The sequence below is a fragment of the Arctopsyche grandis genome, chromosome 8, assembly GCF_051622035.1.
Source record: "Arctopsyche grandis isolate Sample6627 chromosome 8, ASM5162203v2, whole genome shotgun sequence".
NCBI classification, from domain to species: domain Eukaryota; kingdom Metazoa; phylum Arthropoda; class Insecta; order Trichoptera; family Hydropsychidae; genus Arctopsyche; species Arctopsyche grandis.
In genome coordinates this window covers 29,770,072-29,789,054 of record NC_135362.1, presented here as the reverse complement: position 1 = coordinate 29,789,054, position 18,983 = coordinate 29,770,072, and the positions used below count along the sequence as shown (strand labels likewise).

The window sequence follows — 18,983 nt, the reverse complement described above, 5'->3', positions numbered from 1 at the left end:
TAAAGGCGGTCGAAAGAAATTAGAGTCGATAAAATGATATTCCTTAAAATAACAAGACATCGTACTTTTTAAAATGCATTTAGATTGTCTTGTTGTAAACTTGTGGATTACTGTTGCAAGTTACAACCTGTAACACACCTGAACTATAATTCGGGGAAATAACGGGATAGCAGGTATACATAGCTTCGATCCACATAGAGTTATGTCTTTTATGTTATATTATCTTTGTGACTGACATTGCCATTGACTTTAAGGATGTTGAGTATTGATTGGTCATCGAAAAAACAATTTCCTATATGTGGGATTGGGGGTGAAAACCAGAGAAATTTTATAATAATAGAAGTGGCTTTAGGCGTCATATTGTTGTCAAGTGACGATTATCCACAGAAAATCCTAAATAATTTTAGCATCAGTTGTATTTGATGCTTGGTGCTTGACGTATGTCCGATAAAAACTGATCTGTTTGTTTATATTACTCGTAAGATGGGCAAGCATCGTTAAAAATTGCACAGTGCATTCAAAAACACACAATAAACAACATGGGATATATTTTTATAAGTAAATTGATCCGATTGTATTCCGTGCGTTGTAGCGTATTTAATTCGTAATTCGTAAGGGCTATTCTATTATTATAACATTTCTCTGGTAAAAACACTATTTTTTCATGGATGAACTTGAAAACGTTCAGTCTCTCTCGTCATCTGGTCCTGTTCAGAACTAAATGTTTTGGTTTTCTGTCTGTTTTTCTGGTAAATTTTAACTGTGATTAAAATTGTCAACACTAGACCCCGAATTAATATGATTTATACAAATGCTGATAAAATTTAAGTTTGCACTCCTAGGCGCGGCCCTGTTCGGAGAGCAGCCTCGAATTAAAAAAATTAGCTTAACAACTCTAAATAAAAATAAAATGATAGTAAAAAATATGTTTTGAGTGCGATTTCATAATAATTCCAGAATATAATCAACACAACAAACACAATCCCTCACAGCACCGTGGAAAAATGGCGAATAAAACAATAAAATGTGTGATAGTAGGAGATGGTGCAGTCGGCAAAACGACAATGGTGATGAGTTATGCTAATAATGAATTTCCAGTAGACTACGTCCCGCAGGGCTTTGACAACTGTAAAGTAGTGGTGAATATTGGACGAGAACCTCACGATATTTGCTTATTCGACACAGCAGGTATAATCATATTCGATTTAATGTATACTGAATAAAATATTTAAATTATGTATTTTTATATTCCAGGACAGGAAGAATTCGATGGGTTAAGGTTGTTGGTTTATTCATACACAGATGTGTTTCTGGCCTGTTTCAGTGTCGTTAATCCATATTCGTTTGAAAGAGTTAACTCGTATGTAAGCATTCGCATACATAATAGACGTGCAAAATTATCAATAATTTTAATTCAAATATTTTAATTTCTTATTCTGTGGTGCATTGGATTCCAGAGATCGCCCGTTTCAATAAGCAAACTCCGTTTTTATTAGTCGGCACTAAGATAGATCAAAGAGACGATCCCAAATTATCAATGAATTAGGGAATATAAGAGAGAAAGTTATTCAGTCCGAAGAAGGGAAAAATTTGGCTGAAGAACTGAAAGCTGTTAAATATGTTGAATGTTCGGCTCTGACACGGGTTGGTTGTATTTAACAATTTGTATTTTTAAATGATGTATTTAATAAAAATATTGAAAAGTAATTATTATCCCATTGTATGAAGGTTTAAAGGACGTATTTGACGAAGCAATCATGGCCACTTTTATAAAACGGAAAACTATTAAAAAGTTATGCAGTCTTATGTGATCTTTTCTTCTTAGTGTATTATTAAATGTAATCTATATTCAAAAATTCACTTGCATATTATTCAGTTAATAGAATTAAAGAACTGAAATTCTTTCTAGTTTATGAACATTTTACCAGAAAAGTTTGGATTTTCATATATGGATTAATTTTTTACACAAATATCGATTACTTTATAAATCAGAACTGAACGTGTTTTGAAAATGTATTTTTGTTTAAATTAATTGCATTTGTTTTCAAAATGTAAAAAATAAACTTCACATATCCATTTGCCAATTAAATATCGATTTTGTAAGAAGTTTTTAACTGTATCTCAATCATTATTCATATTATTATTGCATGTGTAAAAAATATCAGACATAATTTCAATTGAAAAAATTATAGCTCGCTCATCTGCATATTTATTTTCTCGTTCAGTTGGCTTAAAATATTCAACTACTTTATACCTTTTAGTCGGGGAAAATCCCTCATTGAAATGACTCGTTCATTTACCTTTTCCCAACATTATGGTCTGTCCAATTTAACACTCCATAAGATTAACGGTGTTTGAATAATCTCCAAAATACACCCGAAACGTCATCACACACATCAGTGATAGATTCCGAGTTCAAATGCAGAGAAATGTTATAATAATATAAGTGGCTTTAGGCATTATATTTTTGTCAAGTGACGATTGTCCACAGACAATCCTGAATAATTTTAACATCAGTCTTATTTTATGCTTGGTGGTCGACGTATGTCCGATAAAAACTTCTCTGGGCAAGGGCAATGGGCAAGTGCATCGTTAAAAATTGCACAATGCATTCAAAAACACATCATAAACAACATGGGGTATATTTTATAAGTAAATTGATCATTTAAGTAACATATTATTCAATAAACATCGTAGTTTGACAGTTTTTAAAAGTGTCATGGCGATCGCCCGCATTCTACATAACATTTCAGTGGTGGCACCAGAGAAATGTAATAATATTTTTAAATACATGTAAAAACATTTCTCTTGGTGGCGCCGAATACTCAATTATATTAATGACCAATTACACTGAGCAACAAAAAAAAAAACCAGAGCGGAGACTAGCCAATCTTTACTAAGTTTGACCCACTGAATTCGAATATGATATTGATTTTTGTTGGTGGGTGATCGTTTACGAGATATGAGCGTTTAAAAAAATCCGCGATTTTTACAGTTTTTTGGCTTTTGCGGTCTTTAACTCAAAATTTAGGATTTTTACGCTGAAAGTGAGTATTGGAATCAATAGTCAGATATTTTTCCTATTAATTGTTATATTTATGTTATGCTTTAAAATAATATCCGTCCTATTTTTCATTTATTTGGCAAATTTTTTATTTCACCACGTTTATAAGGATTGGTTTTCTATCTCAATATTTTTTTTTATCTTAGTTCTGTAGGAATATAGTACAACTTGTGCTATTACGAATCAAAACCAGTCATCTCATCATCGATCCTGTACAAACATGCATAACTCAAGGGCAACGTCCCCTTTGACAATTCCAGAAGAAAGAGTTCATCGCTCGATCGTAAAACGAACGAAACCCAACAGTTGTCATCAGGCAACCGTAACACATGTCTTGAAAAGTCGTTTACACGTGGCACACAACCGCATTCTCAAACGAACGTCGTCCTGGCGCTGACCCCATAGCTATAACAAACGTGCCTCGAAAACAGGTCAACACGTGTCCTGGAAACGAAGACAAAGCATCTCCACACGGCACGCTTCAAGCCAGAACGTATATAAAGTGACGCACCAGCTCCCAACACCAGAGTGAACCTCCGGAGTTCAACCAGCTCACTTCTTCGAAGCTCAACCTCTTCGTACATACAATAACCATTGTAACAATTGAACAAAAATTAACGATCCTCTTCCAAACTCAACTGAGTTTCCATAGGCCGGGAAACGGTCGAAACCTTTAACCCGCCCTATAGTTCCCAAGGACAGACAAATAAAAAAAAGTGGATAAAAATAATCCGTCAACTGAGAAAAGAAACGGATTGGCCACCAACGCCCAACACCACCATATACTCAAATTGTAAAAAATCTATATCAAAATACAACTCTAATTTCTGTAGTGAATAAGTTATGACCCTGATTGTATTCCATGCGTTTTAGCGTAGTTATGGAGACGTACCGCGTAATATTGAAACAATGTATTTATTCGTAAAGGCGTTTCTATTAATATTGTTGCGTAGGGGTGGGTGGAGGATCCAAGTAAAAGGCCAACAGTCGTTTCACATCATTTATTGATGATTAAGGAGATACGCGCACTGGCAGTGCTCAGTCCAGAATGACATGATATCGCCTAAGTATCGCCTTATAAGGGATAGATCTCTCAGGACGTCTAATCTGTTTACCTATTGTTATGGTCACGTACGGATATGTCTTCCCCCGACATTCGCTCCCACGGTACAGGTCAATTCTGCGAAAGGACCAATACGCCATCGCCATTGTTTAGCCTACACGCACTTAGCTTGTCGCTAATCCTTAAAACCACTTACACCGGTCACACGGTCTCTCAGGACGCTACCCAGCCTAATCCGTTCGCAATTACTCGGCGGCTCTTTTTAGTATACGTAACAATATAATAACATTTCTCTGTTCAAATGAGTCAAAATCTTCAGTCGAATTTTATCAAAACAGCAAAACTTCATCTATGATAAAGTAAAAATAATATTTATTTATTTTATTTCTCGGGAAATTGGATTGAAATGACAGGTGAATAAAAGTCACATATAATGCATGAATAAGCATGACGATGTATTTTTTTCAACATGAATATAAATATATTAAATACAAATAATTGTGTGTACACATATTCAGTGTAAGTGGGAAACACATTTCACATGTCTATTTGGCATCCTCAAATTTGTACAAAAATATCATTTACATTATACATCACATGCATGATGTACAAAGACAATAATAATAATGTCCGCATAAATATACATATACATATATATATATATATATATATATATATATATATATATATATATATATATATATATATATATATATATATATATATATATGTGTATTTAATATAGACAGAGCTGCAGCTATTCAAGACATTCAGTTCACATCGCACGATAGCTTCCGCTCTGCGGTGAAATATGTAAGTATATTCACGAGGATCATCATCATCATCATTGATTCATATATTTGTGAGCTCGCGGACAACGTTCGAGGATGACCTCTCTACATCACAGCTTTGTAGATTCAATACATACACATAATAAATAAATATTTCATATATAAATTAGCTGGCAAGGTTTCAATCACAAGTTATAAAAAAAATCAACGCTGGTTTTTGTACGATAAAATAATAAATAACATGTCTATAGAAAAAGATGAAGTCTTACACTATTAATGTTATGTTTGACATACATGTACATATATAAATACGTATAATTTTTCCACAATCCTTATAATATCTATTGGTGTTCATTAATGAATCGTACAACAATGAATATATCAACTAAATGTATATGTCGCCGTTAAAACACCAATTTAACATTTAATTTCACTGAATACTGTTTGTGTTTTTTTTCATAAAATACAAAAATAATATGAAAAGAGTTTTTTTTATCAACGAAAAGTCGTACAAGTTACATTAAAATCATAGTCGAATATACTATTTTTCGTTTTCAATGCTATGTATGCATTATATATGTATATCAAAGTTTTTCTTTGTGAGATTAATTACACAAATTAAAGTAGCTCGTGGCTATTTGCAGGTACTATATATATATATATATATATATATGCGAATTATTTGCTATTTGCAGGTACTATATCTGTGAATTATTGGCTAATTGCAGGTACTATATCTGCGAATTATTGGCTATTTGCAGGTACTATACTTATATCTGCGAACTATTGGCTATATGTAGGTATTATACGTTGTATATGATCATAATTTTCTAACAATTAGTAATATTGTTACGTATACTAAAAAGAGCCGCCGAGTAATTGCGATCGGATTAGACCGTGTGACCGGCGTAAGTGGTTTTAAGGATTAGCGATAAGCTAAGTGCATGAAAGCTAAACAATGATTGCACTTCTCATACCGTGGGAATACATATCCGAATACGTGACTATACAGTAGGTAAACAGATTAGACGTCCTGAGAGATCTACCCCTTTAAATGGCGGTACATAGGCGATATCATGTCATTCTGGACTGAGCACTGCCAGTGCGTGTATCTCCTTAATCATAAATAAATGCTGTGAGACGACTGTTGGCCTTTTACTTGGATCCTCCACCCACCCCTACGCAACAATATTAACTAATTTGGATTATATATTTTACTCTACGTCACTTTACGGGTTCGAACAAAATTTTAAACAGTAAACACGCTGACAGTGACAGTTCACGCGCATGCGCAGAAGACTTTGCGCCTGTCGCAGATATAGTACCTGCAAATAGCCACAACCTAAATTAAAATATCATGTTTGATTACAATGAAGTAAACGACAGCGTCTACAAAACTTTCTTATACGTAGTACGCTTTTTTAGAATGTGAAGAAGAAAATCCAACGATCGATTACAATGAAGAAATAACAATAAACGATCACAATTTGGTTGATCGATTTCAACAAATTTTAACAATTTCATAGTAAATCATTTATTAATTATTATTTATCACAGATATGGAAGTACACAATTCAAAATCAACAAAAATATATAGTATGTACTTTTTTCTTTTAAGTTTTAAAAGTATTAGAGTTGTGCTTATACTTTCTTTTCACTACGCATAAGAAAGGAAATAAGTATACAGTAGTAATAAAGGTCATTTCATATCAATGAAATGTATGTATAATAAATATAATATTTGCCGTTTTTGAAAATATAATATTACTACATACATACATAAGTAGTTTCTTGAATAAAAATTATCTATAAAAATATAGAATGAAGTATTAAAAAATATTAATATGAAACCTAAAGTGTAATTGATACGATTTCGTTACCTAATGTGTGATCAAATTACCATCTATAAACTTAATAATAATAATTTCATTAAATTTGACAACACAACAGCGAAAAAAATCACAACATTAATTCTCTTGATGTTTTCCCCAAATTTTAATTTACGTTACAAAACATCACATTATTATTTTTAAACGTACAGCAATTCATACACACGAATCCATTGATTATATAATAAAGTGTGTACGCTTCCAAAATTAACATCTACAAATATAGTTTACGAATGATTTCAAAATGTACCATTATTATGTATAATATATGTTAACAATAATTTACAATTATAATATGTGCGTACATTCGAACACTCATTTCTTAAAAATACATAATACAAATAAAGCTTTTAAGTTTTATCCTTTTATTTACTTTTTATAAATACATAAAACTAGACATGAAAATACTATAAAAAAATTACTCTATATGGTCGGATTAGGAGATTCACTGGATTTAAGTTATCAGCACAAATTAATTCATAAAATAATATCGTAATACTGTTCAGCAATTTTGTACACAAATTATACATCGAAAAAACAAAGCTATTCATTTTTTTTATCATTAATCTTTCTCGATTCCATCGCTTTGAATATCGACAAAAAATTATATAATAATAATAAACATAAAAATAAGTATCACATTGAGAATGATTTAACATTACGCGAAATTTAATACACTTTCGAAATCAATAAATAAATGATACTTAAAAAATTTAAAATATAATGCGCTACTTAAAATAACATACTACATAGTGTAATTCGGGATCAATTTGTTCTATTTTGAATCACAATTATCTCTGAAATTATATCTAAAAAAATGTTAAGCAATATATTATGATAATAAATAAAATTTCTGCGATTTGAACAAGCCAATATCAGAGATCTAATATGATTCAAATTTGGAGGTAGGTGGGTTATATTCGGGTCGGGAGAAATCATCGGTAACGGAAAGCTTACAAAATTTATTTACTAACGCCTCCATTTAACCGATGCACTGAAGAAGGTGACGCGTAGCATTCTTCAGAAGAAAACTCTGAAATTAAAAATAAATATATATAAATTTTAAATATAAAATCTCAATACATCTGCTGATGGCAAATTATAATTACCTCTATCGGTAGGACTCGGCAATGCTAAGCTTCCAAGACTTCCACCTAGATGTGAACCGAGAGCAGCCGAAGGTCTCACAGCTTCACCTGTTTCTCCCTCTTCAACCGGCAGACAAGTTTCGACCATCGCTTCTAAGCAATTCACGAACAGCTCTGAACTCTCTGCCGTACAATTACACTGAAAAGCAACATAGGGCAAAAACTATAGTGCTAAGTTTTTTATTCTCATTTATACATATTATTGGATTTTAATAAACTTAAAATCAAATACATTTGTAAAAATTTTAAAACACATCGAAAGACGAGTGTCTCAAAATAGGGTCGAGTAAGACACCAGTATTTTTTGATCAAAATACAGTTTTTCTCAATACAAATGGGTTCAATATATATCTTATTAATCATTTTATAGATTAACATAAAAAAAGTTTTAGTCATATAGCATGTTTTTGACTATTTTTGTATTAAAAGATAACGACAGCCATCGATATGCAAACGCACATAGGTAAGGCCAACAGGCGACTGCATGACTCAATAGCCACGCGCCAAAAGCGAAACAATATAGCTGTCTCTTTCTTTTGCATTGATTCATCGATCAACAAGAATATGCAAGCGAACAGTCAAAAACATGACTTATCGCTACCGCCTTTAAAGGTACACTTTGGAACGTATAAATGTATTTTTTTACGATGTACCCCTTTTCTAAATCATACAAAATCTATTAAAATAAATTTCTTGTAGTTCATTCTAGGAATACAAGAAATATAGGGTGTATAGCTTTGAAAACCGGTTCGGCGATTACTAGTCATATGTGAACCGGTCACAGGACAACCGGTCGCTCTAGATCGGTCACAGGACAACCGGTCGCTCTAGATCGGTCACACGTGATTACCCGTCACACTAAAACTGGTCACGAGAAAACTGGTCACACCCTAAAATCGGTTAACCAGTTTTATCGTGACCGATTTTAGGGGGTGACCAGTTTTAGTGTGACGGGTGATCACGTGTGACCGATCTAGAGCGACAGGTTGTCCTCTGACTGGTTCACATATGACTAGTAGTCCGTTTACCTTAAAAACCACATAGTTATTACGAAAAACGTAAAAATTGGGGCACTTGCATACCCCACTTCGGTGAGGGGGGGTTGAATAAATCTTTATTTTCAAAGCTAAAAAATATACAAAAAAGTTTTAGTATTTTGTGTGGATTTTTCTTTATGAGCTTCTTTCATGGTTACATTTTTCTATCTAGATTTTCATTTGCAGTTTCATCCAGTAGCAGATTTAGGGCGAAAACACACTGAGTAGTATGGGACGTCACGTTCGTCTTTTTTGCACGACTGTAAACAATCGATATTCCCCAAACCGAATCTGGGTATAGTTGCACGTGCAGAATGCATATGTTTGGTAGGGCGCACGTGTATGCATATCTATATGCAACCGACAAGTTTCTCCTACATTTCTTCAAATATGGGTTGCACCGTTTCGATCACTGTCAAACAAGGATAAAATATCACCGAAAACACTCCAGACTGTGTACCATGTAGTATGTGGACATGGGGTGCTGCATTTTTTTCGCATGTTTGAAAGTATCTAAAAAAACACTTCCCACTCGTGTGTATCAGTGTGTTTTCGCCCGTACTTCGCTAGGAGCCTGAGGCATCACAATAAAAAAGGGTCTCTTCAACCGAACGAAGACTAATGTCGTCCTTAATGCATTTTCGGAAATGTGTACGTGCTCGCATAAACGCTCCATTGAATTTTATTACCGACATTTTGAGAAAACAATAAAAGTAAAACGTTATTTGCATACCAAGTTCAAGTCGAGGATGTTGACATTCCTGCTATAAATAAGTTCTGGTCAATAAGTGCAAGAATGGAGCTGTTCAGAAATGTGATGCGTTTAGTAAAATAACGAACGCTTTTTTTTCTTCAGAAAGTGATTCAACTTTAACGATGTCGTAATGGACTGGTATAGAAAAACTAATAATTCATTAATTATGTATTGTTTAACCCTCCCTCACCGAAGTGGGGTATGCAAGTGCCCCAATTTTTACGTTTTTCGTAATAACTACATATGTGGTTTTCAAAGCTATACACCCTATATTTTTGTATTCCTAGAATGAACTACAAGAAATTTATTTGAATAGATTTTGTATGATTTAGAAAAGGGGTACATCGTAAAAAACTACATTCATACATTTCTACGTTCCAAAGTATGATTTAAAGGCGGTAGCGATAAGTCATGTTTTTGACTGTTCGCTTGCATATACTTGTTGATCGATGATTCAATGCGAGAGAAAGAGACAGCTATATTTTCGTAAGCTATTGTTTTCGTCGCTTTTGGCGCGTGGCTATTAAGTCATGCAGTCGCCTGTTGGCCTTACTTATGTGCGTTTGCATGTCGATGTTTGTCGTTATTTTTTTAATAAAAAATAGTTAAAAACATGCTATAGGACTAAAACTTTTTTATGTTGATGTACATATAAAATGATTAATAAGATATATATTGAACCCATTTATATTGAGAAAAGCTGTATTTTGATTAAAAAATACTGGGGTTTTACTCGACGCTCCGTCCTTCAAAGGTTAAAAATGCAATGCCTGTGGGTAAATCCACCACTGGTTTTATCATACAACCTAAAATAAATATTCTCATCCTTTTAGTTGGCTATGATCAATGATTAGTAAATTTGCGCAATTCTTGTATAGGCACTGAGGTACTGCAGTACCTCAACCGAAACGGTTTTTGTTTGAAGAAACTACATGTATACAGGTACATGCAGTACCGGCAAAAACGTATTTCACGAGCCACCACTGGAATTATTCGCATTTCTGCGCATGCGTTTCGCATGTACATAAGTTAAACAAATAAAACAAAACTCGACATACTCTCCAATACCTTCCTGTAAACGTCTCTATCGATGATTCATCATCACAAAGCGTCCAGCCATCGCTTCGCCTGCCAGAACGAGTTCGACGCGTCAAAATTATAAGCACATGGCATTACAAGTGAGTACAAATGCAATCGCAATAGCTTTAGCACAACAATCCAAACAAAACCATTGTAATTCAAAAGAAATACATTTGAGACATAACCTTTCAATACCCGTTTGCTTTCAAATTGAATCACAGAATGATTGAATCATGCTTAGAATTGTTAAAAATGCGAGTTCAACAATTAAAGTAATACGACTCTTTGGTATAGGGCCCAAAAACATTATTGCTATCAATTACCATCAATGACACGAAAAGTTCACAGCAATGATACAGATTTCTTATTATTGTTTATTTATTTTTTGACTTTTTGTAATCCAAGGGTCTAGGAACTATAATATAATCAAATGCTGTATTACTTATAATGACATTTAACATAATCAATTTTACATAAAAATGCGTAATGTTAGTCATACAGGAAAACAATACGATAAGATTAATGACACGCTTATAAACCAATGTTGCACAAGCATCAAATTTCATTGTGTAACAATAATAATACACCATTAACAACAAGAACCATCTGTCACTGGTTAGTAATGCAGTTGAATACTTGCCAAATTACTGTAAGAGCACATCATCATCGATTATATTTATAAAATTAAAGAAACGATCAAACTTCCAACTATAGTATTGTTCGGAACTTCTTACCATACATATTGCAAATTTTATCATGCCAAAGCATCATATGAAATGTGTATTATTTGAATTCATAAACCGAACTTGAATACATTTTAGTATATAAAATTGCAATATAGATCCCGTTTTGCATGTAACATGTCAATTCAAATCAATTCCAGAACATAAGTACATACAAACAACTCAGGAAACGTAACCTCAAAGTGCCGACACCGTTGAAAAATGTCGACGCAGACTATTAAATGCGTGGTAGTAGGAGACGGTGCAGTCGGCAAAACGACGCTGTTGATGAGTTATACCACGAATAAATTTCCGGCAGAGTACGTCCCGACCGTGTTCGACAACTATGCCGTAACGGTGATGATCGGAGGAGAGCCCTACACTCTCGGCTTGTTCGATACAGCAGGTATGATCGTATTCGATTACCAGATCTACATAACCCAAGCTCGACAATACTATTAAATTATATATTCACATTTCAGGACAAGAAGACTACGACAGATTGCGGCCTTTGAGCTATCCGCACACGGACGTGTTTCTGATCTGCTTCAGTGTCGTTTATCCGATTTCATTTGAAAATGTTAAAACTAAGGTATATATACATCATTATCTACAACCAATCGTCTCTGTTTTGCGCAACTCTCATCCATCAGACCGCACACATTTTCCTCATTTCGTCAACCCATCTTCCCTGCGGTCTTCCTTTTGCCCTTTTGCATTCTCTCGGGTACTATTCTAGCTCTTCTTTTGTCCACCTTTCGTCCAATCTTCTAGCCACGTAGCCTGCCCGTTGCCATTTCAATCTCTTTACTCTATCCTCGTCATACTTCTCACCCACATGTTCCGCTTCCTGTCTTTCTTCGTTACGCCGGTTCTTCTTACTTCTTTGAGTGCATTGAACTTTGTGTAGTATCTTGACGTTCAATGTCCAAGTTTCACTTCCATACGTCAAAACGCATTGATCAAAGATCTTTTTCTTCAGGCAGAGGGGCATTTTTGATTTAAAAACAACATTCATTCGTCCAAATGTACTCCATATGTCTTTCCTCGTTATGTAGAGCATACAGCGTTCCATATTTCTTTGAGTGCATTGGACTTTGTTTATATTATTTTTAACATGTTAGCCAAAGTCACATTATAGAGTAATAATAATAACCTTAATCATAATAATAACAACCTGTTATATCTCGATGGAAAAATCATTGACATTTATAATTGATAAAATCAACCACTGGCGTTGCTCAACAACCACTCAACCCGTTTAGGACAGTTTACATTGAAGAGGTCAATGTCATCAGCAACCCGATTGAGCAGATATATCACTCTAGATATTGGAGACGTGGCCAGCATATTTGTGCGAGCCACAGGAGGAGAAAACAAATCATTTTGTGTAGCATCTTGGCGTTCAATGTCCAAGTTTCACGTTCATACGTCATCACTGGCAAAACGCATCGATCAAAGATCTTTTTCTTCAGGCAGTGGCATTTTTTTTAATTTAAAAACAACATTCATTCGTCCAAATGCACTCCGTCCTAATTTCTATGTAAGTTTTTAATGTCATATTGAACGTTGTAATTTGTTATCTGTGGCGAAGTGGGTGCCCGAGATTGTCCACCATTGCTCCAAAACTCCGTTCATAATAGTCGGCACTCAGACGGATTTGAGGACCGACGTAGACACCAAAGAGAAATTGGCCAAGAGCAGACAGAGAATTATTCAACCCGAACAAGGAGAGAAGTTGGCTAAAGATTTGAAAGCTGTCAAATATGTTGAATGTTCAGCTTTGACGCAGGTCAGTTTTTTTTAAGTAACATACATATGTACATACGTTAAATGAATTCACTAAATCTCCATCACCGAATATCTGGCACTCGAGTTCTCGTTAGTACGATATTTCGCGTGGGTGGTCGCGCTTTCGATTGATGGAGTTTTTGGGTGCCAGATGTTCCGTGATCGAGATTTTAGTGTGAATTACCGAACTCATACATAACATTCTAAAATGAATTCTAATTAAATATAGTTTTTATTCGATTTTAGCGAGGTTTAAAAAACGTTTTCGACGAAGCAATCCTGGCCGCTTTAATCGAACCGGAAAAAGTTAAAAAGAAATGTAGCATTATGTGATTTTTTTCAATGTTATTCATTACCAAATATGATTTTACAACAATGACTATTAAAGTTATTCACTCAATACAAGATAAGTTTCACGTATAATATGATGTGTATATTATGTAAATTTCCAATAAATATTTAATACTTTTTATAATGACAAAGTTTTATTTTTTAAGAATTGAAATTCTTTTATAGTGCATCTTGTGACCATAGACCGGAATATAGACTTTACGTTGCAGTTACACGAGGCCAATTGTTAAGACATTCCACTAAGTCAAGCCAATATTGGCCTCGGGACAATACACACACAAGGGCGAAAACACACTGAGTGGTACGTGTTTTTTTTTAGATACTTTTAAACATGCGAAAAAAACGCAGTATCCCTAGCCCATATACATGGTACACATGGTCCCAAAAATCACCCCCTGGAGTGTTTTCGCTGATATTTTATATTTGCTTGACAGTGGTCTTGTGTATTGTATCGAGGCTAATATTCACTTGACTTAGTGGAATGACTTAACAATTGGCCTCGTGTAAATGCAGCATAAGGGCGAAAACACACGGAGTGGTGCGTGGTACGTGTATTTTTTTAAATACTTTTAAACCTGCGAAAAAAACTCAGCCCATATACATGGTACACAGTCCCAAAAATCGCCCCCTGGAGTGTTTTCGGTGATATTTTATCCTTGATTGACAGTGATCGATAACGGTGAATCCCATATTTGAAGAAATGCAGGAGAAACTTATGCACTCTGTACGTGCAACTACACCCGAATTCGTTTTGAGGAACACCCACTGTCACAGCATGGAGCCAAGGACGTGACTTTCTGTACTATTCAGTGTGTTTTCACCCTTAGGGCGAAATCACACAGGAAGGAACGCGACACGTGGTTTTTTTTTTAGATACTTTAAAAAATGTGGCATGCCTTGCACATATTCATGGCACGCCCAACACACACCGTCCCAAAATCACCCCCTGGAGTGTTTTCGGTTAATTTTATCCTAGCTTGACAGTAATCGATAACAGTGTACTTGTATACAGTGTATTGAAGAAATGTACGAGGACCCCCACAGCGGGCAGCCAAGCACACGACGTGCCATACTTCCCTGTGTGATTTCACCCTTATGCTCTACCTATACTCTGAATGATTTGTTAATACTATGTATTTTACACATCTTTAAGCGTTTTTTCTCTTTAACAAGCGTTCTACTTCAATATTCCTAATACTGTCAACTTGCATTCGTCTACATATATATCCACAAAAACGATATTTTCATAAGAATATTTCTATAAATCGAGACAGTATTATGGGGAAGATACAGCATCAGACCATTTGCAGCTTCAAGTTAAAATTCAAGATTTAAATCTTTAAAAAGAATTACATATTTCGTCTTCGTGAATTTTACATTCTATACAAAATTTTATTTTTCGTTCGCAGTTCCAGTACTCGTATTAACTTCTGTATTAAAACAATTGAATTTTTATTCAATTTAAATAATTATTCATTATGGAAAATAAATGAACACATCTGTTAGCATGTAATTACACAAATGCATCATGTTTTTGGAACATTTAACTGTTTCCAGATGCAAATGGACATTTGTTGTGTATTTATAAAATGATATTGTCTCATCGTATGAAAATTTACCTTTGTGAACGGTCCGGCGAATCTCCACAAACCTCCAAAGCCGCAACTTTGCATATAATGTAGCTGCTGTTGACTAGCGTCCTCCGACGATATCATGTTCTAAAAATCAAAGTTTCAAAATATAATCAACCGACAAAAACAACCAAACTATGCCACCACCGTTTCAACGATACCTGAATGACGCTTTGAACGGCACTGAGAATCACCTGATCGTGGCAAAATGTCAACACGTGATTGATCTTCATATCCAAGAGACTGTGTCTGTACAAGAGACGACAATCGACAAAAACACATATCAACACTGCATATAAATACATACACAACAATAATAACGTTCAATACATACATAACGGGAAAAACTTTCGGGAATACGACCGATCCTTCGGCCAAATATTGGTACAGTATCCTCGTTTCAGATTCGTCTGGAGAACAAAATTTTATAATCACACACACAAGCGCCTACAAACAATACAAAAAAATTGAGTAATATTCAAACTATCTAACCGGTCGCGTATTTTACTAGGGTGGCTATCACAGTCAGTACCAAAGCCTGCGTCGTAAAATCGCCGAGGACTTCCGGATCCAATAAGATATTATTTTCATTCGACACCGACACACCTGCACTTCGGTCCTGTAATGACGATATTGTTTCATAATATATTTGTACACATGATTACATATTACATTCAAAAGTTAGGATGTATTTATTACCTTTGTATCGGGATCATCACTGTCCTGTGCAGCTTCTGCTATGCTTCCAGGAGAAGCTGGACCGTCGTCTTCTATTACCTGCTAACAAAAATTGACATTTTTATTTCCTCTCGACTACCATTCGAGCACTTCTTTCGTCCTGGCTTCCAGCTACGTGACCTGCTCATCGCTATTTCAGTCTCTTTATTCTAATTATTCTTCTTTTATAAATACAGCCAGCGGTATTGCTCGGTGGTTGCGTTTATGTTTAGCACCGAAAAGTTACCGGGTTCGATCCCGTGCTAATCTTTAATACTGCTGGTCAGACTTGGATATTTGTGACTCCAAGTCGATCGTTTCTTATCAGAGTTTGCCAATTTATCTGATTTCATTGTTGAAACGGTTCCTCTATCAAATTGGCAATAATCAACCTACCCGATATGACACAAATATCTGATTTTAATTTATGTACAATATGTAAAAATTTATGTACAAGTCTAAATCCATAGATGTCTCTATGGATTTATTCATTAATTTGTTAATTTAGTGTTCTTCAGCGATTTATGTAATAAAAATGCTGCAATTTTTGTAATTACTTGTCTAGGAAGGCGCATTGGGGTCTACTTGTTAGGCCTTCCTGGTATATATCTATGTAAAAATAAAATAAAAATAAATAAACGTACTTAAATATTTTTTAATTTATATTTTACCATGATGCCATTATAGGTTTTACACCTAAGCGACACCTATGATATTAAACTTGTTCATATATAAATTCATTATAAGATTATGAATTTGAAATCATATTCAAATAGTGGTGACAAGTAGTAAATTTTGCCAATTCGATTAGAGACCGTTTCAACAATGAAATCAGATAAATTGGCAAATTCTGATAGGGAACGATCGACTTGGAGTCACAAATATCAAAGTCGGACAAGCAGCAATGCAGAAATACTCCGAATAAATTCTCTTCAAGCGAGCTTGACCCCGGGAACCTCTCGGTGGTTAGCATTAATACAACCACCGAGATATACTGCTGGCTAATGAATGTTATGTAATGTGGGAACATGAGAGAGAGTGTCCACTGTCTAAGTGCATTCGTGGGTGAACAATAGAGACCCCTGATGAGGCTAACATGACTCAGTAAGTGCCCGAACAAAGAATACGCTGGAGTTCTCACAGACCTGGGCGAGTGCGTGCGTAAAAAATGACTCACCAGGATATACCTTTAAGTGCCTAGCCAACAGACACATTAATGGATCACTTATAAGGAGGTACACACGGTAGATCTGATTATTTTGGAGTGAGCGGATTATCCGCTTTCTAAAGTGCATGCGGGGGTTAACAATGGAGACCCCCGAATTGGCCTAACGGGACTCTTTAAGTAGTCGGTAGAATTCCTAGAGTGCGAGAGCGTGAGACTCACTTAAAACTGTACGTGTCTAGACAATAGAGACATAAACGGATCGGGGAAGCTGCGGTGAGCAACTTGTCTTTTATAAGGAGGTACTTAGGTCATTCTGGAGTAACGCTAGCTGCGCGTGGACCTCTTGAATCGTTTGAATAAATGCTGTGAAGCGACTTTGGCCTTTCATTTGGATCATGAACCCACCCCTACGCAACAGTATAGTCAAAAACTGCTGCAGATAATGGAACTTAACCATAAAAGAAAGCGGAGATTTTTACCTAGACTAAGTGCAGTTTTATTGTGAATAAGGATACTGAATAGAAGTAGTGTCACTACGAATGGACAATCTGTTTAGCAATCTTGGGTATATAGTAGTCTTCAAAATGCCTCAACAATTCAAAGGTACAATATAATTACCTCAAAGCCACTGTCGCCATCCGTGGACATGGTTGAATTTTCAGCATGACTCGTTGATGTCGGGAGTTCCGGATCCTATAAAACAAAAAATATACATATTCAGGGCTGAAGAAATACGTATAGTATTATAGTACAGTGAAAGCTGTACATTTATTTACATTGCAATGAATTATTTCTTCTAAAACAATATACACAATATGTATATAAATATAAAATTGTACTTCCAAAAACCAATTGTCAGTATAATTAAAGCAATTTGAATTAAAAATAACTAACATCGACATAAAATATCCAAACAGACAGACTTTAAGTATAGCGTATAAGAAAATAGAACATGTTGATTACTAAAAGACGGCTAAAATACAAGGCAAAATTTTACTCAAATATACAAATCGCACTGTAAATCAACAATTTAACGAAACAAATAGTTTTAATATTGAAATATCTACTACCAAACGTTGCAAATTTATTCACTACACTAAAAGCAATCTTAATCTTCAACCACGGATATCATAAACAGTTACATTTTACACACACACATATGTATCCCGATGAAAGTTTTACACAATTTGGTAATACACACTTAAAAATTAACACTCGGTCATATAGTAATCATAATATACATATATTACATGAGAATAAAATGAAATAATCTCTCACATTGTGTAATTATTTCCACATACAGCAAAACCTCGATTCGACGGTAACCATATATAAATCAATCAGTGTTTCTATCAAACATTATATTTAGTAATTGAGGTTTAACTGTATGTAATATTTAGAATATAAAAGCAAAACGTCGTGACATTTCACACATATGTACATATATTTAAATGAAAGGTTTTCATTTGCAATGAAAGCAATGTATAGATTGGCCAGTTTTAGATTTAGATAATTATTCAAAGCGTTAGCGAGGTGAAATAGTAGTGATACGGCCAGGGGAGACTCGTTCATACAGGTCACAATATATGTAAAGCCATAGTTCATTTGAAACATATAAAAGTTAATTGTAAGATTCAGGTGTAGGGCCGCCCCTGGTTTCGGTGCAGAAAAGCCATACATAGTATTCTTATATAAATAATTCAAAATTAATTAATTATAAAATTGAAAAAGACTTTTTTCCTATTGTGTATAGTTAAAAGTCTAATTCAATCTGCTT

General features: G+C 34.5%; 2 protein-coding genes and 1 pseudogene across 6 annotated transcripts in view; 2 read left to right on the top strand and 1 right to left on the bottom strand.

The window, feature by feature from the left end:
• The first annotated feature begins 1,004 nt into the window (after window positions 1-1,004).
• LOC143915927 (cdc42 homolog) lies at window positions 1,005-1,811 on the top strand (annotated as a pseudogene).
• A 5,374-nt stretch (window positions 1,812-7,185) lies between these two features.
• The window catches only part of Nf1 (neurofibromin 1), a 48,553-nt gene continuing 36,755 nt past the window's right edge, over window positions 7,186-18,983 (bottom strand). The window contains exons 56-63 of the mRNA XM_077436955.1: window positions 17,825-17,899; window positions 16,021-16,101; window positions 15,814-15,940; window positions 15,656-15,731; window positions 15,483-15,570; window positions 15,310-15,408; window positions 7,917-8,094; window positions 7,186-7,840 (exon numbers count right to left, since the gene is read on the bottom strand). Of these exons, the coding sequence (XP_077293081.1) occupies window positions 7,770-7,840; window positions 7,917-8,094; window positions 15,310-15,408; window positions 15,483-15,570; window positions 15,656-15,731; window positions 15,814-15,940; window positions 16,021-16,101; window positions 17,825-17,899 (795 nt within the window). The 3' untranslated portion in view covers window positions 7,186-7,769. The remainder of the gene's footprint in view (window positions 7,841-7,916; window positions 8,095-15,309; window positions 15,409-15,482; window positions 15,571-15,655; window positions 15,732-15,813; window positions 15,941-16,020; window positions 16,102-17,824; window positions 17,900-18,983) is intronic.
• LOC143915118 (cdc42 homolog) lies at window positions 10,706-13,816 on the top strand. Of its 5 annotated transcripts, none has more exons than XM_077435553.1 (5): window positions 10,706-10,924; window positions 11,710-11,954; window positions 12,031-12,140; window positions 13,143-13,340; window positions 13,586-13,813. In XM_077435553.1, the coding sequence occupies exons 2-5, from the start codon at window positions 11,771-11,773 to the stop codon at window positions 13,670-13,672; spliced, it is 579 nt and encodes a 192-aa protein (XP_077291679.1). In that variant the 5' UTR covers window positions 10,706-10,924; window positions 11,710-11,770; the 3' UTR covers window positions 13,673-13,813. The 5 variants fall into 5 exon arrangements, with proteins under 5 accessions (XP_077291679.1, XP_077291678.1, XP_077291682.1 ...); XM_077435552.1 differs by having other exon boundaries at window positions 10,813-10,928; window positions 11,718-11,954; window positions 13,586-13,812; XM_077435556.1 differs by lacking the exon at window positions 10,706-10,924 and adding an exon at window positions 11,339-11,441 and having other exon boundaries at window positions 13,586-13,816.